At 51.2% G+C, this 23,427-nt stretch overlaps 12 protein-coding genes across 12 annotated transcripts; 7 read left to right on the top strand and 5 right to left on the bottom strand.

Annotated features, from left to right (window-relative positions):
* Nucleotides 1-1,297: 1,297 nt before the first annotated feature.
* ATEG_00600 (AP-2 complex subunit sigma) lies at nucleotides 1,298-2,016 on the bottom strand (the record flags this gene model as incomplete). Its single annotated transcript, XM_001210686.1, has 5 exons — nucleotides 1,298-1,399; nucleotides 1,504-1,734; nucleotides 1,798-1,827; nucleotides 1,887-1,926; nucleotides 1,982-2,016. The coding sequence occupies 5 exons, from the start codon at nucleotides 2,014-2,016 to the stop codon at nucleotides 1,298-1,300; spliced, it is 438 nt and encodes a 145-aa protein (XP_001210686.1).
* Nucleotides 2,017-2,567: 551 nt separating this feature from the next.
* ATEG_00601 (uncharacterized protein) lies at nucleotides 2,568-3,234 on the top strand (the record flags this gene model as incomplete). The annotated part of the gene is made up of 2 exons (XM_001210687.1): nucleotides 2,568-3,113; nucleotides 3,184-3,234. 2 exons carry the CDS (start codon nucleotides 2,568-2,570, stop codon nucleotides 3,232-3,234), a joined length of 597 nt encoding a protein of 198 aa, XP_001210687.1.
* Nucleotides 3,235-3,535: 301 nt separating this feature from the next.
* Nucleotides 3,536-4,414, bottom strand: dph5 (diphthine synthase; the record flags this gene model as incomplete). The annotated part of the gene is made up of 3 exons (XM_001210688.1): nucleotides 3,536-3,995; nucleotides 4,063-4,187; nucleotides 4,280-4,414. 3 exons carry the CDS (start codon nucleotides 4,412-4,414, stop codon nucleotides 3,536-3,538), a joined length of 720 nt encoding a protein of 239 aa, XP_001210688.1.
* Nucleotides 4,415-4,926: 512 nt separating this feature from the next.
* ATEG_00603 (transcriptional regulator SPT3) lies at nucleotides 4,927-6,126 on the top strand (the record flags this gene model as incomplete). The annotated part of the gene is made up of 4 exons (XM_001210689.1): nucleotides 4,927-4,965; nucleotides 5,092-5,181; nucleotides 5,234-6,073; nucleotides 6,121-6,126. 4 exons carry the CDS (start codon nucleotides 4,927-4,929, stop codon nucleotides 6,124-6,126), a joined length of 975 nt encoding a protein of 324 aa, XP_001210689.1.
* A 254-nt stretch (nucleotides 6,127-6,380) lies between these two features.
* On the bottom strand, nucleotides 6,381-7,115 carry ATEG_00604 (blue light-inducible protein Bli-3; the record flags this gene model as incomplete). Its single annotated transcript, XM_001210690.1, has 3 exons — nucleotides 6,381-6,400; nucleotides 6,450-6,858; nucleotides 6,918-7,115. The coding sequence occupies 3 exons, from the start codon at nucleotides 7,113-7,115 to the stop codon at nucleotides 6,381-6,383; spliced, it is 627 nt and encodes a 208-aa protein (XP_001210690.1).
* Nucleotides 7,116-8,064: 949 nt separating this feature from the next.
* ATEG_00605 (fungal specific transcription factor domain-containing protein) lies at nucleotides 8,065-9,058 on the top strand (the record flags this gene model as incomplete). Its single annotated transcript, XM_001210691.1, has 2 exons — nucleotides 8,065-8,569; nucleotides 8,637-9,058. The coding sequence occupies 2 exons, from the start codon at nucleotides 8,065-8,067 to the stop codon at nucleotides 9,056-9,058; spliced, it is 927 nt and encodes a 308-aa protein (XP_001210691.1).
* Nucleotides 9,059-9,969: 911 nt separating this feature from the next.
* ATEG_00606 (F-box protein) lies at nucleotides 9,970-10,528 on the bottom strand (the record flags this gene model as incomplete). The annotated part of the gene is made up of 2 exons (XM_001210692.1): nucleotides 9,970-10,055; nucleotides 10,111-10,528. 2 exons carry the CDS (start codon nucleotides 10,526-10,528, stop codon nucleotides 9,970-9,972), a joined length of 504 nt encoding a protein of 167 aa, XP_001210692.1.
* Nucleotides 10,529-11,242: 714 nt separating this feature from the next.
* ATEG_00607 (U4/U6-U5 snRNP complex subunit SNU23) lies at nucleotides 11,243-11,579 on the top strand (the record flags this gene model as incomplete). The annotated part of the gene is made up of 2 exons (XM_001210693.1): nucleotides 11,243-11,455; nucleotides 11,568-11,579. 2 exons carry the CDS (start codon nucleotides 11,243-11,245, stop codon nucleotides 11,577-11,579), a joined length of 225 nt encoding a protein of 74 aa, XP_001210693.1.
* Nucleotides 11,580-12,127: 548 nt separating this feature from the next.
* On the bottom strand, nucleotides 12,128-14,770 carry ATEG_00608 (uncharacterized protein; the record flags this gene model as incomplete). The annotated part of the gene is made up of 4 exons (XM_001210694.1): nucleotides 12,128-14,039; nucleotides 14,094-14,203; nucleotides 14,277-14,573; nucleotides 14,633-14,770. The coding sequence occupies 4 exons, from the start codon at nucleotides 14,768-14,770 to the stop codon at nucleotides 12,128-12,130; spliced, it is 2,457 nt and encodes an 818-aa protein (XP_001210694.1).
* A 593-nt stretch (nucleotides 14,771-15,363) lies between these two features.
* ATEG_00609 (phosphatidate cytidylyltransferase) lies at nucleotides 15,364-16,888 on the top strand (the record flags this gene model as incomplete). The annotated part of the gene is made up of 2 exons (XM_001210695.1): nucleotides 15,364-15,796; nucleotides 15,996-16,888. 2 exons carry the CDS (start codon nucleotides 15,364-15,366, stop codon nucleotides 16,886-16,888), a joined length of 1,326 nt encoding a protein of 441 aa, XP_001210695.1.
* Nucleotides 16,889-18,271: 1,383 nt separating this feature from the next.
* ATEG_00610 (phosphotransferase family protein) lies at nucleotides 18,272-19,901 on the top strand (the record flags this gene model as incomplete). The annotated part of the gene is made up of 5 exons (XM_001210696.1): nucleotides 18,272-18,347; nucleotides 18,404-18,703; nucleotides 18,744-19,121; nucleotides 19,168-19,301; nucleotides 19,446-19,901. 5 exons carry the CDS (start codon nucleotides 18,272-18,274, stop codon nucleotides 19,899-19,901), a joined length of 1,344 nt encoding a protein of 447 aa, XP_001210696.1.
* A 792-nt stretch (nucleotides 19,902-20,693) lies between these two features.
* Nucleotides 20,694-22,122, top strand: ATEG_00611 (histidinol-phosphate transaminase; the record flags this gene model as incomplete). The annotated part of the gene is made up of 3 exons (XM_001210697.1): nucleotides 20,694-20,779; nucleotides 20,832-21,005; nucleotides 21,099-22,122. 3 exons carry the CDS (start codon nucleotides 20,694-20,696, stop codon nucleotides 22,120-22,122), a joined length of 1,284 nt encoding a protein of 427 aa, XP_001210697.1.
* Between the last annotated feature and the right edge of the window lie 1,305 nt (nucleotides 22,123-23,427).

Genomic DNA, 23,427 nt, shown 5'->3' on the forward strand with positions numbered 1-23,427 from the left:
AGCCCGTCGTGCGCCGGCGGTGATCGACTCAGTGTTCCGGATAAATCGTGTCATCAAAGCCTCTCAAATGCCAAGACGGGCATATCACGGACGGAAAATTGGAGACCTGCTCGTTGGAGTAATGAAACGCTCGTACTCTTATGACGATCTTCGCACTGTTGCCGTTTCGTTGCTACGGGCCAGGGTCTTCCGCTGTCGGTTCAGGATGTGGAACAGGGGACGAGGACCGTGTTCGAGAAAGTAGCGGTGTTTGTTGATCAGTCAATCGTGAAGCAGTGAGTATTCGTATGTATTCACTTGTACGGTGTTGTATCGGGACAAAAAAGGGAATTTATTCGATTGATGAGCATGCGCCATTTTTCGAGCGGGAATCATGTGGGATGTGTTCTCGAGAAGGGTGAGTAGGGGGTTGAGGCGACGGTAGATCAGCAGCAGTAGCAGTAGTAGTATGGAGTAGGAGGGAAGAGGGAGGACGTGCGGTGAGGTCGGGTGGTGCTGCTGACTGGGTGACGAGGGTCAACCATCACCATGGACTTCATAGGTAGAAAGTAACAAGGAAAATGGCATCAAAAATAGAAAGAAAATGAGTTTGTCTCTAAAATAATACTACAAGAAAATACAAAGGAAGAATCTGTGCAACGGAGGCAGCCGTCCTTTTAAAGGGGTGTTGCCAAGAGATGTTGTTATATGCTCGCAATCGCAGTCATCGATCACCTCACTGCGACTATGTCCACTCCGGTATAACCTCGAACCCTTCAACGGGTCCCGGACCTTAAAACAAACTACTTTTAACGTTTGGATGCTATCTAAGCTTAATTCTCATTGCGTGCTAGGTGCAGTGGGTGATCCGGAGGGCTGCAGTCTTGTCGAAGCATCACGGCAATGATTTCGGCTGTTGAGGCTTTAGGCAGCCATCCATCTCTATACCACATGCCGATGGGCCACCCCAAGTACCGTCAGTGGCACATCACCTCTTGTCTGGCTTTGTCTGACTAAAGGCTGCGCTCTCTCGTCCTACGACTGGAGGGATTTAAAGACAATTACTTGCTGCTTCTAGACCCGTGGTTTAAGGGCTAAAATAACTGATTCTGGGGTATTAACGCGTCGAAACTAGATACAAACCGCCCTATAGGCATACAGTTTCCTCACTATCATCGTGCCCAAACAATTATATGACAACCCACCGTAGGGACAACCCTGAACTCCGTGCCTGGACCATAACCAGTGGTCTCTCTAATGCAATCATGATAGCCAGCAATGGAACATGTCTGTCGCCCTTGGCTTCTTCCTAAAACTCTCACTCCAGCTTGTCCAAGTGCTCGAGTCGCGTGAGCACAACCTGTTTACTTGTCTCTTCGATTTCTCCCGCAAGAAACACTTCGTCGAGGATCGCATAGACCTGCGCAGGTTCTCATCAGCTTATGTGTCCTTGTGCGGTTCTGATAGATCCACCCCCGAGCACCTGTCCGCCCCGGACAGTCTGCCAAACAAATCCCCACGAACCTTATAGAAATTGAACACTAGATCCAGCTCGCACACATTTCCGAAAAACTGATCCAGGACCTCGACGAAGAAATGGATGGCTTCGAGGTAGGCCAGCTCGTTATCCGTCGTATCGACGCAGGCGCAGAAGAACAACCCCGCATATCTCCGGTAGACAATCTTTGTGCTGCGTTTGAATTCGACAAAGTTCGACTGATACTTCTGGTCTCGCGGTGCAACGAGGCGATGGACCTATCCATCTCGGGTCAATGATCAAGAACCGGCAGAATCGCGACGAGTCCGAGTATAACCAACCTCGCCCTTGAGCTTCACTTTTTCCTCATCCTGTAGCACAGCACGTTACCATCTAGTTGCAATTCCTCGAGGGGCCTGTGGAGACTTACACTGTAAGGCGCATACCATTTGGCAAGCCGCGTCTTACCCCTGGTCCAGTATGAGCATCGAATTGGGCTGAATTGAGCTCGACAGCTGCACTCACTGGCGGTTCTGCACGAGAATAAATGATAGGACCATCCCGTCTGGAGAGCTCGATGGCACGCTGTGTGGAATTCAATGTGGTCGGGATGCGTCCGGCTGGGGTTCACTCCGGAGCCTCCGCCGTCGTGATGAGATGATCCAGATACCGGATTGCGATATTGCCGATGTTGACCGCCTGGACCGTGCAGGCTTTCCAAAAAAGGTACAACAGAGGTCATGGAAGGTCTAAGGAAAATCTAAGTTGAAACTATAATTTACTCCGGAGTAGACTACGATGGAAACTTGGCCACTACCTAAGTCCTACGGGTAGCCCTGCATCTTCGTCGAAGTCGATAGATTGACAACGAAACGTTGGGCCTTCAACGGCTGCGCCAAGACCATCTCCACACGACTCATCGCGATACTGATCAACTTTCTGCCACTCCTCGTCCGTTGAACACCATGGGCGCAGCAGCCTCCTGACAAAGCTCATAACATGACAGTGTACACAAAACTCGGGCTACCGCACCCTCACAACGTCCCGCACCATATCGAGCGCCAACAACGATCCCCGGTCTAGCCATCCGTGCGTTCCAATGCCGGTCTACATGCTTTACGGCTTTCGGTGGCCGCGTGCCGGCTTCACAGGCATCCGAGTGTACATCGTCCTCCATAACCTGGAGGACGCTACGGCCGAATACCTCCAGCAACCGGTCACCCACCAGCTCATGCTCGACTCCTTGAAAAAGACCGAGCCCGGCATTGTCTCCCGCCTCCCCGATCTGCGATTCATCGAACAATACGATCCCGATGATACCACCAGCGAAACGGCTGTGAGCAAACCGTTTGCATATGTTGCGGGCAAAGTCCTGACAATGCCCGATATGACATCGGCCGGAATGTCCCTCGGCCTGGATGCTGAGGAGCTCGTGAAGAAATCTGGCCTGGATCAAGATGCCATGGATGCGTTGACGGAATTCCGAGATAAATACGCTGCGGGCGAGAAGATTGGCTGGTGGATTGTGTATAATGGGGATCCGGATAGATCTTTCCCCCAGGTTGAGGAGGAGGAGGAGGAGGACGAAAGTCTCATGGACGAGGATGAGTATGAGAGCGAGGATGGCAGTGAGCAGCAACAACCCTCGACTCCTACGGTGAGTTCTTTTGATTATTGGTGCCTGGTACCTATGTTGAAGGATCACGCTAATTCTATGAACGATATAGACGTTTTTACCCGAAAAGTTATCGCGACTCTTTGCCCGGCGAAGCGGTTGACATTTGACATATGAAGTAATGTTTGAGTTTACTTGGCATAGCCTTTTGTTCTTATACCTTTTGGAGTCTTCGGAGCGCAGTGTTTCAGATTTCATGGCGTTCGGGTCCACTCCATCACATGTGATTTTATAGTCATAAAGATTTCCTCCTCAGAGCACATCATTGCATCGTTCCGTAACCTCCCTTCTGCCAGCTGGCATCGAAGGTCGCCTGATCCACAGCGAACTGGCGAATATAATCCCTTTCAAGATCGTGAGCCTTCTTTCCGAGGAGCACAACACTGTGCAGCGGCGGGCCCATATCAACTTCCGACAATTCCTTCAACGTTCCAGCGACGAGCTTCTGGTCGGCAGCTCCGACCCTCGCAGCGCCAACGGCAAGGCTGTCTGGTCCGTAGACACCCTCCTTGCGTTCCTCCTCGGTCTCGAGCATCTGGCTCGTGCATTGTGCGACGGTCATGAAACGCGGGGGGCTCATAGACAATGCGTCCGCGCGCCATGCTCTCGAGGGACGGCTCTTTGACCTTGATATCTACCAGCACCAGAGTATGAAGACCCAGTTGAACGTTTTCCTTCACGCGGTCATAGTAGGACGAGGGCTTCCAGTTCTCCGTGAAGAACACCATGCTCACTGTCTGTCCAAAGTTATACAGCTGCAAGCCTGTGCATCCAATTCCGGACATGATCGATGCGTTCGGGATGACTTTCGACTCGATGCCCAGTTCGCGGGCGCGGAGGACTAGATCCGTGTGTGTGGTTGCGCTAATCGTCTGTGAGACTCATGTCCGGACGTGAAAGAGCAGAAAGACTGCGCAATGTAGGAACATACCCGAAGGGATCGCCGACAACGAGAAATGCGACATCTGTCTTGTCTGCGCCGGCCAGGATATCATCGCTGCCACTCTCTACGAGTTCTCGGTCTGCTACGATCACTGGACGGCCATAGAAAGCTTCCTACTGAATCAATTTACGTTTTAGTAAGAACCAATCTATTGCGGGATACCAGCGCTATAGAGCTATGGTTTGGACTGCGAGAAGACACTCACTAGCTTCTCCTTATCAACGAGCAGGATGCTTGTATAGGCTTCGAGATAGACGCGCTCGGCCTTTTTGACCACTTCCAGGCCCTTGACCGTGATGTCGGTCTCATCGGCGAGACCCAGCCCCACAAGGTACAGCATTATGGCTTTTGAAGAATAAGAAGAGCTGTTCAATGGCAACTGTATCAAGGACTGAAGCATTCAAAAAGTTTCCATCATTGCCCCACCAATGCGGGCAAGCGCACGGAAGATCGGAGAATCTGAAGATCCGCAGACAGGGAGGTCACGGGACGGGCCCTTTCATTGGACTTCAGCATCATCTATTCGCAACCTTTCGATCAGCCATCTCAGCTGAGCGTCACTCGTTGTCCCTTCTATCCGACATTGGTCCTCTCATTGCAGCTTGAACTTCACTTTCTGCTTGTCTCTCACACCGGGATGTCATATCGCTATTCTTCGCAAGATGTCATCTGATCGCGCACCCAAGTATCGGCAGGAGATCCAGCAGGTAAGCCTATATTCACGTTATTATATATTGTGGTTAAGCTTCTTGCTGCTATATTTCTTAGATCAAGAAATGTTTTTGTTTGTTTTCCATGGCATTTCCATGCCCGCCTGTTACATGTCTGTTCAACCACTTGATATCAAGCAACATGCTTTTTCTGCCTTATCATTGTTTGGATCTGTCCATTGTATTTGCCATGTTTTACATCCCAAGTCTATTCTGTCTCCGGTGTCTATTCTGCAAACCGATAGCCCCCATCTCGACCCAAAGTATCATGAAATGTCATGGCTTATCCTTGTACTGACTTTTATAGATGATGTTCGTCTCTGGAGAGACTGCCGAGCCTTCTGTTGAGACTACTACCTTGATTGAAGAAATCGTCCGCCAACAGGTCGTGGAAATTGTATGTCTCCCACTTTGCAAACCCCTGTACAACGCCACTGACCTCTCTGTAGCTCGTCCGCAGCACGCAGCTAGCGACTCGTCGTGGAGTCCGCTCCATTTCAACTGATGACTTGATTTTCCTGATTCGGCATGACAAAGCCAAAGTCTCACGGTTGAAGACCTTTCTTTCTTGGAAAGACGTTCGTAAGAACGTGAAGGACTCCGACGACAAGGGAGGCGCGGACGCGGCCGACTTTGCCGGCGCCGACGACCCTATCGCTGGCGGCGTCGTGGCCGGACCGCAGGATGTTGCGTCAAAGCCCAAGAACAAGAGGGCCCGCGTCGGTCTAGCGTGGGACGTGAACAGTTTCTATTCGGTGCAGGTCCCGGAACGGGAAGACGAAGAAGACGAAGAGGAGGAAGAACAGAACTATGCGACGCTCCAGCGTCTTGCGGCGGCGGACGAGCGCACCAAAAACATGACCAAGGAAGAATACGTCTTCTGGTCTGAATGTCGCCAGGCGTCCTTTACCTATCGCAAAAGCAAGCGTTTCCGGGAATGGGCCGGTTTTGGTATTGTGACGGAATCGAAGCCTAACGACGACATCGTGGACATCCTCGGATTTCTTACCTTCGAAATCGTTCAAACCTTGACAGAGGAGGCTCTCAAGGTCAAGGAGCGTGAGGACCGCGAGAAGAACCGTCGCGGGGGAGCCGAGAATGGCGCCGGCGAGAATACGAAAAAGCGCAAGCGCGAGACTGGTCTCTTCGATCCGCCCGAGGAAGGACGGACGCCCGTCGAGCCGAGACACATCCGAGAGGCTTATCGTAAGCTCCAAGCTACGCCAAACAAGAATGTTGCGATGCTCTTACACAACGGACGGACGCCCGCGCGCATGCCCCTAAGACTGGTAAGTTTGGTGCTTTACATCGCCCGAATCGTACTGACTCCTTATAGATCTAGTGGCTCTCGATTACGAGCTGGACTTCCGTGGGATTGGTTAATTTTCTTTATTTGCGAAAGATACCCGGATAATGACTGTATGATATGTATGGACGTGATTTCTTCAGCCTACTCGACATCACTTGCGATTTCCTAGTGGTGCATGGTGTTCAGGATTTATATAAACGAATTAGTTCAGAGACTCATTTTGATATGACCTATAAAACAAACATGCTATGCTTATAAGTATCTGAGTATGCCCAAGGATTAATCCATTATTTATGGCTGCGGCGCCCTGTATAAGTCAGTAAATCGTGCATCAAGGATATCGCGCAGAAACTCACATTCGGCCAACTCTTCCGTACTCAACTCCCGGATGCTGTTAACGACCGCGACATCTCCCTTTGCAGCGCTCTTGATAGTCTCCACCGCTCTACCGAACATGCCCCGTCGAGCGAGGGAGTATGTCGCCAGCTTGGCTTCGAGCCTGATCACACCGATGCGAGGATCGGTCGGGCCGCCGTCATGTACTCCGTCGCCCAGGTCACCCAGCCAAGCCGCAAGGGTCGGCGTGTAATACTTCTGAACCGTTTCCTGATCAGCGATGATATGTGCCGTGCCGGAGATGGACGCCCAGGAGCCGGTCACTTGGTCCAGGAAGGACATGTTGGTTTCTTGCGGATGCACGGACAGATCGAGGGTTTTGCCTGCGAAAAGATTGGTGTGGAAGATGAGGTCAATGCCGCCGTGTTCCTAAAGTTGAATGTAAGCTCCTGTTACGCCACATAGAATGAGAGGGAAAGCGTTATTACCTTGCCGGCTAACGCCATGCATCTCGATGTCAACAGGTCCGAGTCGGACATCTTCGTGGTCAGCATGCCATATTTTGTTTCGGAGATGAAGTCAACTAGATCCTCGATCTTCTGCTCCAGAGGAGGGTCTTCAGCGCTCTTGGACTTGTAGGGGTCGACGGACTGGTTGCCGGTGCTGGTGTTGATTGTGGAAGACATTGTGGGATGTGCGGACTGAGATTGAATGCACTCAATCGAGGTGAAATGGTAGCAGGAAATGAGAGAGTTGCGTTGGAAAGAACGTTGAGTGTTGCGTTCATATATACTCGGAGCTGGTGGTCTGGCGTAGCGGTGACGTCAGGCCCTTTGCGGCCGTCAACAATTTCCCCACGTAACATTGTCTGTTGATCACCGGAACCAGGTACTTCCTGACGTTCCTGGTCGCGGCAGTTCCATCTACCACATACTGATTTCTACGTCATTATGGTTATGTATAGACCTTAGTCATGAGGAGCAAGGATAGCATAGCTCGAGTCTCGCCATCCCCGCTTATCGCGAACTCCGCATTCAACTCCGAACACCGATAAGCCCTAAATCTACTTCACCCTTCTGCGACATGATGGGACTCTGCGTGATATTATTCTCCATATTGATCTCGGTATGAATTCCAGACGTCGCAATGGAAAGTTGGCTTCATGCGAGCCCTGTCGCAAGGACAAGGTCCGCTGTGATCATCGAGTCCCTGTCTGCTCCCGCTGTCAGAGGCGTCGTAGTGCTGCCAGGTGTTTCTATCACCCAGCACCCCTGACCAAAGTATCAGCGGAAAAAGAAGATCCCCGCAAAGCTAGCCAGTCTTTCAACTTCTCGGTGTGTACACTATAGCGTCGTGGAGTTTCGGACTGTACTCATCAACTCCAGGAGCTCAGTTCGTTCACGAACATTCTCCCCCGCTGCAGCGGCATCTGATGCCCATGATCTCACACCAGAGCAGGAAGAGTTGTACATTTCAACTGCAGATCGTCCGACAGGGTATCTAGGACCAACAAGTTTCGTTGCCGCGTTTGAAGAAGATCAAGGTCTGGTTTCCAGTCCAAACGACAAATATGAGCTTTGTAAGATGAACAGGAACACCTTTCCCTCTTGTCTATCTTCCCACCAGATAGGGGAAATGAGACGGGTCCTTGGCTATCTGCAAGAGCTGTCTTTTATGGATAGTTTAATCCAGGAGTACTACGCTATCAGCGAGGCGGCGGTCATTCCTAAACCTCTGGTGCTCAATTCGTTGGCACAGGTAAAGGCCGATCACAGCCTACGCAAAGGGTTTTCAGAGACAGAGATTACGTGGATACTTGAGAACACCATCCAACAGTTTGATATACAACCGACAATAGAAGGACGCGACTTTCACGAGCTTTTCACGGGACCAAATCTGCGCCTAGAAACGGTCGCCTTGATTTACTCTCTAGCTGGGATAGCGAACATGTTCTGTCTGACCCAGGATAAATCGTCGCCCAGGAACTTACTGGAGTACCGATCGCTTTTTGCCAAAAGAATGCTATTGGCCAGTGATACTATACTTCAAATATGCAAAATCCTCACCCCGGTCAATGACCTGACGATTTGGGTGTTATACGAGAATGTCATCTTATCCACAGTTGTCTATGGGGACTACAGTAAGCATCCAGCCGAGCAGAACCCTGAGAGTAAAGTATTATGTCCATAACTGACCCATTGTAACAGGTTCAACAAAATGGCACAGACTGGGAGAGCTATCCACCCACATGTTTGAGCTTGGACTTCACCGAGATTCTCACCAATCTTCCGACCTCCCTCCATTCTTGGTGGAATCCCGACGAAGACTGTTTGCAGCTGCGTATCAGCTAGACAAAAGCATTGCTACATTCCTTGGCCGACCACCCCGGATCACACAGAGACATTCGGATTGCAGGCTTCCTTTGGACATCGGGGATGAAGCACTATCAAGCAACGCGCAAATAGCGCTAGCTTCGCAGTCCCTGGATAGCAACGGATGGAACTTGCATGGGCGTTTCCAGCGATCGGCCTGGATTCGCCTGCGGTTTCTGATCAGCACGTTCCGTGAGGAGATCTTGGAACTGTCCCTCCAGAGTTCCAAGGAAGAGACTGCGGATCAACTGAGGTGAGCTGCTCCTGTTCCCATCACCAGACAGATGGCCTAATTATCACCATCAGAGACGTGTCTCGTCGATGTCATCAGACGTGGGACGCACTACCCGCCCACTTACGCTACACGTCAAATTGGGACGAGAGCCTCTCTTTCGCAACACGCCTTTTTCTTGTTGTATCGTATCTCATGTATCTACACAATGACTTTCTTGTTCAGAGATTGCTTGTTCAGCGGGACCCAGAGGCTCAGGCTCCCCTTCTGGATGTGAGTGCGACTCTCCTGTCTACCGTTCTGGTTTTTGGCACGCACCACCAGCACATGATCGACATACAACGTGATTTCACTTGGGTCGTAAGTACTCTAATCGCGGAAAGTTTGCCCTGCAGAAGACTGACAGACGCAGATCCTTCTATATGGATTCCCTAGCGCAGGGGTCCTAATAAAAGCTCTCCAGAAAGAAGCCCGAACGGGGCATCCGATGCCGTATAAAGGGTCCAGGTCTCTTCTGATTCGAAACCTCAGCGTGCTCATTTCACATTTGGAGTCTATCTCTCGCCCTAACATTGCGAATCATGAACTGTTTGCGCGAGCGAGTAAAGTGCTGTCCATTATTCTTGATGAGGTCCTTGAGCCGCGGGATCCCGGCGCTTCCAGCAAAGTTGATTTCGACGCCTTCCCGGCTACTATCGATGGCTTGGGTGAGCTGGAAGATATGAACTTGGTAGATACGATGGAGTGGGGAGGTGTATTCGATCAGTGGATTCTTTAATTGTATACACAGGATTGTTATGAAAATTACACATTATATCTTCACATAGCACCATATATGCGTCGCTCATACGTGAAATCCAAACAAGCAGTGATTGATGCCTGCATCAACCCACATGCCGTAATAGCAATGTAAATTAATAGAGAATGACACCTGATTCATGACACCACGACAAGCCGTGATACTCTGATCACAAGATGCCACAGCAGATTGACACATAGAAAGATCAACCCATGTATCAAAACTAGCATCGTCAGTCTCTCACCCTCAATCCACATACTCCAGCCGGCAAAACATACCTTCAACCCCAACAAACCCAACCATCTCCCGACGCCTCGATCCCTTCAACCAAGTCGGCACCAGGACCTTCTGACACGTCTCGCCGCCAATAACAAGACACCCTCCTCTCTGGCGCCGACACTCCAGATGGCGTCGCCTGCGCTGCATGATCCGGCGAATGCGCCAGTTACAGAACGCCTCGTCGGTGCGGAAAGAGCATTTCTCCATCGGACATTCCAGCTTCAGCTCGAAGCGCTCGACTAGCCAATCGACTTTCAGATGGACGCCCGTGTACACGAACGAGTAGAAATGGCGGCTCGTGTGCTTCAATGCTAGCGCGTCGGGGTAGGGGAGGTACGAGGCTATCTGGAGATGGAGCTCTGTTGGTAGGCCCATGAGGCTGTGCTTGGACTCTGAGGCGGGCACTGGATCCTCCATGGTGGTCTGTAGGGGAGGCGAGATGGTGTTTATAGGTTGAGGTGCAGGGTAGAGTAAGATATAGGATAATGTAGAAGACAAGGGCTCAAGCACTTGCGTGGGGCTGTGATGATATATTGAGGTATAATTGTCCCCGTACAGTGGACATTTTAGGACTATATATAGAGGCCAATTAGGTTGTTGCCTGCGAGTGACTCTGTTGCGATGCTCAGCCGCAGATTCGAACAACGTGGCTGAATACGAGGGGCATCTGTTGAGATAGTGCAGGATCTGAAACCTCTGCCCTCCAGAACTGAGATATCCCATCTGTCTGCGTCCTTATGACAGGTGTGGGTGGAGTCGTGATGAAATCGATCGACGCGTTGTAACCTCACCGGAGAGACGACTCGTCACGGTGTACATGGACAACGTCGAGTGAAACGCACTAATGTACCAAGCATCATTCGTACACATGGGAGAAGATGTGAAACCCGATATCTCATCGATCATCCGTCTTACATGGAGGGGTGATCGTCTTGGTGAAACGCCAACTGGTTGGGGTTTCCACGCCGGATGTTGCCAGCTATCCTCACACCGCCTACCGTAACAGAATTATTGCCTCCAAGCAGCGGCGAATATCAAACTCCAAAATCAACCACCTCCTCTAATCTCGTACACTCTCCTTACTATACCCCCCTCATCGCCACTCCATAAACAACTCCAAGCGCAGCGATCATGGCAAGCAACTCCTCAGACACCGCCTTCCGCAAGACCTGGGACCGCGAGGAATACGCCAAAAAAGCCGCCGACGAGGAATCCAAGCGCAAGGAAGAAGCTAAAGCCCGGTACGAGGCCAAGCTGCTCGGCAAAAAATGGCATGCCCCAGTGGACTACAGCTCGCTCGAGGCGACGACCTCGCGGAAGCAGCGGCTCGATGTCGCGTCCATGGTGGGAAAGACCACCATCGTCTCCGCGGGGTCGGCGGTGGGCAAGCGAGGCCGCGGGGCCGGCTTCTACTGTTCGGACTGTGACCTGACCTTCAAGGACAACCTGCAACTAGTGGAGCATTTGAATAGCAAGCAGCATTTGATTGCTACGGGCCAGAGTGGCGAGGTAGAGCGGGCTACGGTCGAAGACGTCCGCCAGCGGTTACGCATGCTCTCCCACCAGAAACGCGTGAGGGAAGAAGAGGAGCGGCGCGCGTGGCAGCTGGATCTTGGTACCAGATTGAAGGAACGGGAGGAACAAGAGGCGAAGGAGCGAGAGGAGAAGAGGCGGAAGAGAAACGAAAAGCGGCGCAAGGGCAATGGGGTCAAGGAAGAAGATAGCTGGGAAGGGCGATTGGGAATCATCGCCTAGACGATGGTGCTGGATTTGAATGGTTGCATGTTTATGTTGAACAGATATTGCAGGATACCCTGGCGTTCAGTTTGTTTCCAGATTTGCATTTCTTGGTGGGGTTTGGAGAAAGGCGTTGCAGCTGTATATCGCGCTGTTATCTGGCGATGGTGGATTTCGAATCTAAGATACCATTAAACAAGACATAGATGCTATACCCAAACTGCCCTTGTCCGACCATCCGAACGCCCCTTAGCAAGCAAAATACTGATAACGACTCCTTCAGTCAATGCATTCGATTCCCTCAAGCACGCGCATGGCGCGGGCTCCTTCTCGCTCAAATTGGCCAACCAACCTTTCGCATTCGCGTTTGAGTCGTTCTTCACCGTTCTTGGCGTTCCATGCTATCCATTCCTCGACACTCATCTTCTTTTCGGGACTGCTCAGATCTCCCTTGATGCTGTTCAGCGCTGAGCTGAAATCAAGATTCTCAGGGTCGCTGGAGTTGGCCAGAATCAACTCGTCGATGTCGATAGGTTTCCAAGGATGGGAGGTACTGATCCCTCCGTTTGCATTGCGCTTCGACGGAGAGGGTGTACTAGGCGCCAGCGGAATTCGGACTGGTTGCCGCTTGGAAGGCGAGGCCACATGGGGACGTGGAGCAGGCTTCATGGAAGGAGGCTGGTTCTCCGCATCGGACGATTGGGGAGACAACGATGGCGTACTCTTGGATGCCGAAGGCAGGGGTGACACAGCTTCATGATCTTGCTCCCGTGTTTCATTTGCCTCATCCATCACACCGTGGACGTCCGAGTTGCGGGAGCTTGCAAGAGACCGTGCATATAGTTTCTCCGGGGGTATGTCGCTGAGCCTTTTTGCCGTCTTTGGAGGCACTTTAGAAGACCGGCGACGATGGGACTCTCGTTTGTCATCTTGATCATCCTCTGGCTCATCTTGCCCCCTCATAACATCATCCTCCACGACAATTTCTTGCTCTGCGTGCTCTTCAGGCTGCTCCTCCACAGCGCTGGGCTCCGGAGCGGTCTTTGCTGCTTTCTTGGACTTCTTGACTTTCTCCGCGGATGCTTTCTTCTTGGAGCTCTTTTTAATCGTATTCTCCGCAAGTTCCTGCTCAGTTTCTGCCTTGGATTCCTGCGTCTCGACTTCGACGGACATACGTTCCGATTTCTCGCCATCATCCTCGACTTGGTCGACGTCTGACTGTTTCGTGGAGTCCAGCGATTTGTGGCCATCATCGGAATTATTGGAGCTCCTTGTCTTCCCACGCTTGGACGATTTCGAGGGCTTTCTCGGCATTGGCTCCTCCACAACGTCCACTTCATCATCTGCAGGCCCGGCGTTCATATCATCTGCCATCTCTTCAAGAGGGTCATCCATGGCATCCATTGGTTCTGGCTCTGGTGTGGCCTTCTGTTTCTTCTTAGATTTAGATTTTGTCGACGTCGATTTCTTTTTCGGCTCTGACTTTGTTTTGACTTCGACAGGCTCCATCTCATCCACGTTCAGTTCGGCCTCCAAGGCTGCATCAATCTCCGAGTCCCGTGGCACGTGAGAGACCGAAGCTGCTCTCGAGGTAGAAGCACTGGAAGGTTTACGGCCTCTCTTCTTAGGTGGTGCGCGGCTTTTCTGGGCCTCTTGCTGCAGAATGCTCTCATCCTGTTGCGATTCTGCTACGCTCTCGTAGCCTTGTCCACGCTGCTGAGAGCTGTTACGCGTTTTGTTAACCCTCTTCTTTGATGGTCGTTCCGGCTGCTCGGAAGCATCACGAATATTTCGCTCTTCCTGCTCCATATCGTCACTAGTCCTCTTCTTTCCACGGCCGCGTCTCGGCTTGGGTGGTTCTTGTGGGACCAGCTCAGGTTCGTCAACATCCATTTGACTCCCTGTTTCCACCAAATCTTCCTTCTTCGACTTCGACGTTTTTGATTTGGACTTCGAGGACTTTTTCTTTCCTTTCGTTTTAGTGGACGCCTGGGACGCGATGTCCTGGTCCATCACATCTTCCATATCGGAAATCTGGGCCTCGGAGGCAGTCGATTGGGTGGACACACGCGACGACGCCTTCGAAGGACGACCTCTTTTTGATCGGGAGCCTTTCGCTTTTCCTTTCTTCCCGGGGGCTTGAGCGAAAACGAAGAAGGAGCAGTCTGGTGAGCGTCGATAATGTTCATCACTGGAATAAAGTCAATCGGGGTCGTTAGGAAGTAGCGACCGGTGATGAACTTACAAAGGATCATCTTGAGGTTCCCATCCATCGAGGGATAATTTGCAGTACGCGCAGCTTGCGAGATCATTGCTCTCTTCAGTGGGACAGAAATACCATCCACCATCGACCATCTAAACAAAGTGATAATCGCCTTAGCAACAGGTCCCAGGGAGTGGGTATCTTATAGCAGTGTATTGCCATTACCTTCTCTGAATCGCACACCCAACCTCGCTTCCCATCGTGGGGCCAATTAGTACCGAACGTCGCCAGACGCGCTTCTCGGACCCTATCGCTTGTTGGATCATCGATTTCAGCAGGGTTCGAGCTGTGCTGTTGGATGTCCATCATGACGGCCCAGCCACAGTCCTTTGCATGCTTTAGATGTTCCGTTATCGGGTTGTCCTCCTCTTCCCATCCATCCAGGGCTCTTTGGCACATAAAGCATGTTGTATTATCCGGGTTCGTTTCGTAGGGATTGTAGAAGAAACCGGCGTGAGCGAGCTGTCAGGTTGCTTGTTAATGGTGTTCATTACAAGCTGTTAGACACCATCGTAACATACCTCAGCGGGTGAAGGTTTGCGATGAGGCCAGGCGATTTTTTTCGCAGATTTGGTGCTCGATGACCTTCGCTTCCCTGGATTCAATACTAGGTCGAAGCTAGCCAACCGGGCTGCGAATGTCTCCATTTCTTGCGCCATTATAGGAGGAAAATGCAGCTCATCTGGGAGTAAAGTACCGACAATAAGTTTCCAATGGTAATGACAGCTGCATGCAGTGTGTAGGCCGCGCGAACTCCGTGGAAAACGGGCGTTTGTTGAGGTGGGTTTCGACTTGTTTACCGCATTGTTTGGACTTCGACCCTTTCGGAACGCGCCCGCGGAGAGGAGAGGAGAGGAGCGTTGTCACGTGCATTGTGGCGCGGGGGATTTCCCGGTCGGGATAAGCGGCAACAAGCCACAGCGCCGGCCGAGAACACCTGCCGAGAGACGTACGTCAGTTCGTCAATCCGCAATAAGATCTCCCGCAGCTGCTGCGTCCTCCATCGTACTCTCCACTCTCTTCATTCCTTTTCTTCACTCATTTCCTTCATCGGTTACCATTGTCTGAGATGGTAATTTTCAATGGTCCTTGATTTGCTCCAGAACTACAGCCCTTGCTGTGCAATTCCTCCCTGACCTTCCGTGAACTTGTCACAATGTAAGCAATGCCGCTGGCGGTCTTCCATCTGTCTTTGATGAAGGGATTGCTAATGAGAGACATTCTATGGGTATAGCCTCGCATTTTCTACTCCATGTCCGGCTCACTTGTGCGTCTGCGGTTGGGCTACCCATCGTTTTCCCGATGCTCTCGGGTTCCCAGTTCTCGTCGGTTGTTCTCGTCGGACTCCCCCTTGATCACTTCCACTAGGGCCGTCTCAACCCCCGGAACTCGCCCGGGACTATCAGGGAACTTGAATTTACATTCCGATCATGACCTCCTCTTGCCGTCTTCCTCCTCTGCCTCGTCGTTCTCTACCTCTTCCAAGCTTTCGGATCCCGGCGACTGGGACGTGAACCCAAATCTCTCAATCTCCGGCTTCGACGAGCTCCCTTCCAAGGACTTTGGCGTCAACCAGCACATGATAATCAATCAAGAGTTCAAAGAAGCCCCTCCGTCAGATTCTTTGGCAATTCCGCGCTCCAATTCGCTATGCCTTCGCCTACGGATCGGGTGTCTTCCCGCAGGTGGGCAGTGCTCCTGGCTCCAGCCAGTGCCACCCATCCGCGCCCGCAGCAATCAAGAATATGCAGCAAGGCCAGGGAAAGATGATTGATTTTATTTTTGGGGTTTCATACTCTCAACATTGGCACTCCTTGAACTTACATCAGCATCGTGACCATTACTCTGGTCTCGGCTCCCTGGGATCTTACGTGGTTTCTCAAGTCCAGGATAGATTTGGTGCAGGTGTTTACTTCAACCCCTACGTCACCGTCAATGGCACGTTGATAAAGTATGGAGTTGTCAACCTCGACACGCTGTGTAGGGACTTGAGCTCGTGGGACACACTGTACCTTGCGGGTCGGCTGCAAAAACCGGTCAAGATCCTGCGTGACCATCCGAAGGTGCGGCTCGCTAACCAGATGAATTTACTGTCCGCCGTCCGTGTTGCTTTGTTGCTCCTGCCCGAACAATTTACCGAATTCCAACTGTACAGCACTATTGCCGGTATCAGCTACATGGGCGATCTTCGGATGGTACTTCCAGCAGAGGATCCCAAAAAGGTGAACAACATTGTCTCCGGCCAGATGGCGAATTTCCGGCGGCTTTATGCCCCGCTCATCGAAACCCTGCCCAATGTCACCTTCCGGGATAAGCGCTGTATGGAGGACGACTGGATCGATGACCCGGATGCTAATATGCAGCTCGTCCAAGACATGGACCCAGTGAAACGCGGAAACATGGTACGCCGGCTTCCAGAATCTTTCCGGGAGAAGTTGTATTTCCAGTATCAGTCTCGTTTTGGCATACCCCGAGCGGAATTCAACAAAATGATGCAAGAGGCCAACGACAACGATCCGGAGATGGTTCGCCGGAGGCAAGGCGGGCCTTTCGACCAGCGCATTGCAGGGGACGCGAACCTCACAAAGGAAGTTCAGGCCTCGATCACTAAGACCATTCGTTGGCCGAGTACAGTTCAGACCATCAAAGGACCCTTCACTTCCGGCGTGAGGAGGACATGGCGTTATTTACGTGAAAAGCAGGACAAATACAAGAAGTCCGGCAAGCATTCCAGCCCTCCGAAAGAATCACCTTCGAAGGCATCAAAGGAGGAATAGGCGCATATGGATTGTTATGACTATGATTGAATCATGGCTTGCCTGGTCGCAGAGGGTGAGCAGGACAGCCCTAGACATATCAGGCATATCGAGGCGTTGGCTTTTTGTATTTCTATCATGGCATACAAGGTAAATAGGCAAGTTCTAGGGATAAAAGTGTCCTTGGATCGTCAACAAAAGAAATGTATATATATATATATGCTCTTATACTGATTCGAACCTTTCCATCGTGCTAATGCGTGAGTGAGCATCCGCTGGATTAACTACTCAGTCCTCATCATTGCTGTGTAATGACGTGTGAAGAGCATTTGTCGATCATTAGGGCAAGGCCTTGGTAGCATAGAGAGGCATAGAGTAATCTCGGTACCACTCCCATATTGTGGGCTTTCTATCACTTTCAAGGCCAGTAAGATGTTCCGTTCTCCTGCTTTTGAAAGATCGTGACCGAGTGGTCTACTACAACGAGCGATCCTTGCCTACAAAGAACCCGTAAAGAACAAAATGGGTATACAATAACAGCGGACTTATTTATACATCCATACCGTATCCTCCATCTATATAAAATGCTTCTATCTTCTTTGTTAATGTCTCTCACAGACTTATCTTCTAACATTTCTCTCTACTCATCTTCTGTTGCTCGCATATCCGAAGCTGCAGCTTTCACTCTTGAATCATGAAGCCCTTCTTTCCGCTCCTACTTCTAGCGGCTTTTGTCACCACTTCCTCCGCAGCCTTGTGCTATGATGACCCTGTCGTGATTGGAGATATCGAGTTCTCCGGACGCCAAGAGTCAAAAAAACATGAATGCCACAAGGGTCAGGGAACGCGGATTGGAGATATGGACGGTAATGACAACTCCCAACGCGAAGATATGAATAAGAACTAACAATATCTAGAAATCTGGGTAAATGGAAAGCCGTGCAAAACTAAGGAGTGCAGAGATGCCAATATGCCGTAATAGTGCCTAATGGGTGGTGGAGGACGGCTTCGAGGACTGGACTTATAAGTGGTTATGATGTACTATGATAGTTCTTTGTCGTCCACGGTGTACCATATAAGGGGCGGAAATACCAATTGGGGCAATCCGACCTCGAACCTTGAAGAGAACTAGTTGAAAGATCCTTTTGTCTTGGATGACGACACGCGTTAAAATGGAGACCATCTGTAGAAGAGTGATGAAGAGACACACATAGCTTGTTGGGTAGTGATCTATACACCCTGAGAACACCCACCACCGGCTTATCCAAGTTGATGGATTGGAAGATGGTATTCTAGGTAGACAACTGTTGACATGTCAGTCTTGGCATATATGACGCGCCACGCGCCCCTGTGATCGCCGTCTAAATCCATACCCCGTAGTCTGGACACGCTTTAATAGATGTCATGTTGCCATTTGCCAGGTCTTTTAGACGCCTCTGGCGCAACCAGCCAACCGCGCAGATATCGATCCTTTGCCGTGGTAAGAGGGACCACGATGGTCGCGCAGGGAGCTATTACTAAAGTAATAGCAAACAGGCAAAACGATCAGCCGCGAGCAACTTTTTACATACACCAATGGCCACTTCCTTATCGATGAGGACCATCAGTATAGTCGGCGCTACCGGAAGTTGAACCTGGACGCCCTCTGCGACATTGCCGCTAGAGCTGGAGGGAGCATATCTCGAATTACAGCCATCGAGAAGCTTGAAGGGGGGTTCAGCAAAGCTCTTCTCATGAAAAGGGAGAACGGCAGTAAACTGATCGCGAAAGTCCCCTGTCACATTGCTGGCCCGGCTTATTTAACAACAACCTCTGAAGTAGGTACTTTGGAATACAGTACGTGCATCATATCCTGTCCAATGGGTTCCTAAAGCAGTCATGCGCTACATATCAGTAAAAAATTACACAACTATTCCCGTCCCTCGTGTCTTCTCTTGGTCCTCTGATGCTTCAAATCCTGTCGGGGCAGAGTATATTGTCATGGAGAAGGCAGCCGGGGTCCCGCTATTTGAGCGATGGGGCAAGATGGCACAAATCGAGAAAATGGAGCTTATAAAGAATCTGACCCAACTTGAAGCTCAATTGGCGGCTATCTCGTTTCCTGCATATGGGGGGCTGTATTTACGCGCAGATGCGGAGCACTTCAAACATCAATACATTCATGGCAGCGTGGATGAACAACACTTGTTGTGCATCGGCCCATCGCCTGGGCGCTCGTTTGACATCGATGATGCGTCAATGTACTATGGGCCTTGTAAGTGATCAGTCCTGTTGATATCCTTAACCTAACGATTATACAGGGGATAGCTTATCGGATCTCGGGACGTCAATTGCCAAACGAGAACTCTCTCGGATTGGAAGGCAGAATCTAGACAATCAGTCAATGGCTCATCGGGGAAGCCCCCAGGAACAAGCCTGTCTTTTGGAGATTGTGGTCAAACTAATGGAGCTGTTGGACTCGCATCCAATCCTTGCCTAATTGGCCCAGCCTACCCTATGGCACACAGATCTCCACATGGGAAATATCTTTGTTGCTCCCGATAACGATTCCCAGATCACCGCACTGATTGATGTGCAGTCTCTCTCAGTGCTCCCGCTATTTCTCCAGACCCGATGGCCAGTGTTTCTGCAGCCTCCACGGGATTACACTAGAGGCCTTGTACAGCCCGTGTTCCCAGATGACTTTGATTCTTTTGACAAAGACGACAAGGCCACTGCTCTACATGACTGGACACAGGCCAAACTGGCAAAAGCATATGAAGTCTCAACCTTTCTAGAGAACAGAATTGCCCACAACGCCATGAATGTGCCGCGTGTTTTTCGAGAACTGTTCATCCGCACTGGAGAAACATCCGATGTTGGCGTCGTTCCACTGCGAGAGTGCTTGATTGAAATATTTAAGAATTGGTCGGATCTGGGGTTTTCTGGGCATTGTCCTTATTCCTTCAGCCAGGAAGACATCAGAGCACATGAAGAGCAATTTGCCGACTACAAGAATGGAACGAGGTACAGCAGCTCGCCCAGGAGTCTCTAGATACTGATGCAGAGGAATGGGTGGCGCCGCAGCTGAATTTTGCTGAAAAACGAAGGCAGAACAAGGAACTGCTGTCGATGTACATTGCGCGAATGGCGGGAGAGAAGTCGCCAGAAGAAGCAAGACGGATGTGGCCCTTTCCGGAATGACTGCGACAGGTCTTCGCAATGATACCTCTGAGGACCTGACTCGTCTATCGCGCAATTGAATGAGGTGTCAGCATCATCCCGTGAATCACAGCTTCGTCGAGCATGCTTGCTTGTTGATATGATGCCTCAATAAGTTGCGGTTTCAGCTTAAGCTTGGGCTGCTACTGGGAAGAAGTTGCACTATACCAAGAGCTAGTTTTGGATGAGTAGTGATATAAGACCCCCAAGAATCATCGAGTCAGCTAAAGGTGTGACATGACCTGTGCTCCTACTAGGTACTTAGGAATACACCTCAGAACTCATCCAATTTGGATCTACCCGGTCTCCTTATCAGGGTGCACCGTTCCGGTGTATTTTCGGGCGCCAAAAGGGCAATGATTTATTTGACCCCAGGCCGTCACAACGGATGCAATGTCTAGTCAGAAGTAAGGGTGGTTTGACAGGAAAAAATTTCCGTAGATCCTCCCAAGTAATGCTGCATGGATGTTGTAGATAATTCGGCAAATCTTCCAGTGACTCAATCGCTCTACCGCCTCCGGTTTCGCCGTCGGTCTCCGTCCATGATTGTGTTCCCCGCCACTCTCCCCACCATCATTTTCTTCCAACACGCAACAAACTCGCATAATACCCCCCATTGTCAAAAATGGCGCCGAGAAAATCCCCGTTCAACCTGGCGACTTGCGCGCGCAAAAACATTCTTCAATTGCAACCCTACCGTTGCGCAAGAGAGTGAGTTGCCTCCAACCGCCCCGCCGTGTGACCGTCGAGACTAATGAGTCAGTGACTACAAAGATGATGGAACGAACGTCCTGCTCGATGCGAATGAGAATGCCTACGGTCCCGGCCTTGCCTTGAATACGGAGGGAGCTCTCCAGGAATCCGCCGCGAATGGCGCTCCTACTGGAGCGTCCAAGCCAGACATTGACCTGTTAGGGTTGAACCGATACCCTGATCCGTGAGTCACCCGGCGCATCCTACAAGCTTTTCTATTGCTACACCTCAGGGATATAGGTGGTAGACTACGATTGACTGACACGTATGCCTTTAGTCACCAGATCGAACTGAAGCAGCTTTTTTGCAACCTCCGCAACACTCGCATCCACTCCCAGAAAGACCTGAAACCCGAGAACCTCTTCGTCGGCGTCGGCTCTGACGAGGCGATCGATGCCCTCCTGAGATGTTTCTGCGTGCCCGGGAAGGACAAGATCCTCACCTGTCCTCCGACCTACGGAATGTACGCGGTGAGCGCACAAGTGAACGATGTGGAGATCGTGAAGGTGCCTCTCGATGTCGAGAAGGGCTTCCAGTTGCAGCCCGAGAAGATCAACGAGGCCCTCTCCGCCGACTCATCGATCAAGATGGTCTACATCTGCTCGCCCGGCAACCCGACGGCGAACCTGATCCGGAAAGAAGATATCCAGAAGGTGTTGGAACACCCGACGTGGAACGGAGTCGTGGTCGTGGACGAGGCCTACATCGACTTCGCTCCAGAGGGATCCAGTCTGGCCGAGTGGGTCAACGAGTGGCCCAACCTGGTGGTGATGCAGACTCTCAGCAAGGCTTTTGGTCTGGCCGGTATCCGCCTGGGCGTCGCGTTCACCAGCCCTGACATCGCGCTGCTCTTGAACAGTCTTAAGGCGCCTTACAACATCTCGAGCCCTACCAGCGCGCTCGCCATGGCCGCCCTCTCCCCCAAGAACATGACCGTTATGCACAAGTACCGTCAACAGATCATCACCCAGCGTGAACGGCTGGTGCAGGAGCTGCCCAAGATCCCCGGCGTGGGGCGTTTCCTGGGCGGACAGGAGGCGAACTTCCTCCTGGTGGAGCTTCTGGACAAGCCGGCCAGCGAGGGCGGAAAGCCCAGCAACAAGACGGCGCTGGCCACGTACGAGGCGATGGCAGAGAAGCGTGGTGTTGTTGTGCGGTTCCGCGGCAAGGAGCTGGGCTGCGAGGGATGTCTTCGTATCACGGTGGGTACTGAAGAGGAGGTGACAAGGTTCTTGCAGGAGCTGCGGGTGGTGCTGAATGGTATCCTCACGGGTGCGGATATTCAGTCTTTGAGGAGCTAGAATATCCTTTATAATTTCTTCATGAGCCCTGTTATAGAGATCAAGCAGTTTTGGACATAGATCAACCGGGATAAAGGAGGGTTAACTTAGTGCCGATCACGTAGTCACAATAGGGGTGTGATATTGTTGCCTAGGCAGTAAGGTACCCATGTCTTTGGCACCCTTTCAGCATCCATCAGACTGGACCAGGAGGATAGGCATGCTAATGAGGACAGTGACGCGGAGTAGACGTAGATCTAGAAGAAATCATTTTAAATACCGTAAACATGCGCACTTGAAATATGGAAATCAGCCGAACAAGATAATAATAGCTATACAGATAAGGTACTATTTAGCGATGTTCGCTCTAGACCTCGTAGTATACGTAGTTGAAAGTCTACCTTGGTATCAAAGAGACCTTTGGGGGTTGCCCCTTTTCCAGTACTTTCCTTCCAAAGCAGAGGCTTGGTGCATCAGCCCATGCCCTCATCGACAGGATCTGGTGAACCGTGGGCTCGGTTCTGACCGGAGGTCCAGACAAGACAGGCAGCGATAAGAAGGTTACATGGTTGTTTGCTGGTCACGATGTCATTGGAGAGAGCAGGTATCAGGGCCGTCGTCAAGTTTCCTATAGACAGGGATTGATATCATGCTTTGTTAGAGGACTGGAGAGGAGAGGAGTCGACTGCCGAATGGGGGGATGGATATCATGTATCATGGGTGAGGGATGGATAGATGGCACTGCATATCGATCATCCCACGTGGAGATGGATTAAGCAAGGGCAAGCATTGGGTGTGGTCGCACGACAGACATTATTGACAGCTGTAAATAGGTAAATAGTCTTCTTCGTGTGTTTCTCTCGATGGAGGAAATCCGTGGATCTCGAAACTCATATAATCACTTTGTTGGTCACGGGGTCTATCACCACCAGCACCACCACCACCAACAATACATACACGGTTCACATGCCCGCGAGCCAGGGTGAACTGAACTGATAGTACTAAGTCAACCACGCCAATCACCCCCCGAGGCTCAAATCCTTCGTATCTGTGCTAGCCCCTCCCTGGTCAATAATAATTGGTTTGGGTTAAACGCCACGGACAACCAGCTCACGATTTCCCTGGTTCTATCTTGGCCCGAGATTAGTGAGCCTGGGGACGAATGTCGCTAGGCGCTACCGGCCCTGAAGGGGCCGCTTCCTGATGCCCGGCCTTGGTTAGCTGCTTATCGTCCGATGGGCTCCGGAAGACGCCTTGACCCTTGGCCCGACTACTGGACCTATCGCTTGCCTGGCCGCCTCCCGGCGAATGCCAATGATCTTGGGG

The sequence above is a fragment of the Aspergillus terreus genome, genomic scaffold (genome assembly GCF_000149615.1).
Source record: "Aspergillus terreus NIH2624 scaffold_1 genomic scaffold, whole genome shotgun sequence".
NCBI lineage: Eukaryota > Fungi > Ascomycota > Eurotiomycetes > Eurotiales > Aspergillaceae > Aspergillus > Aspergillus terreus.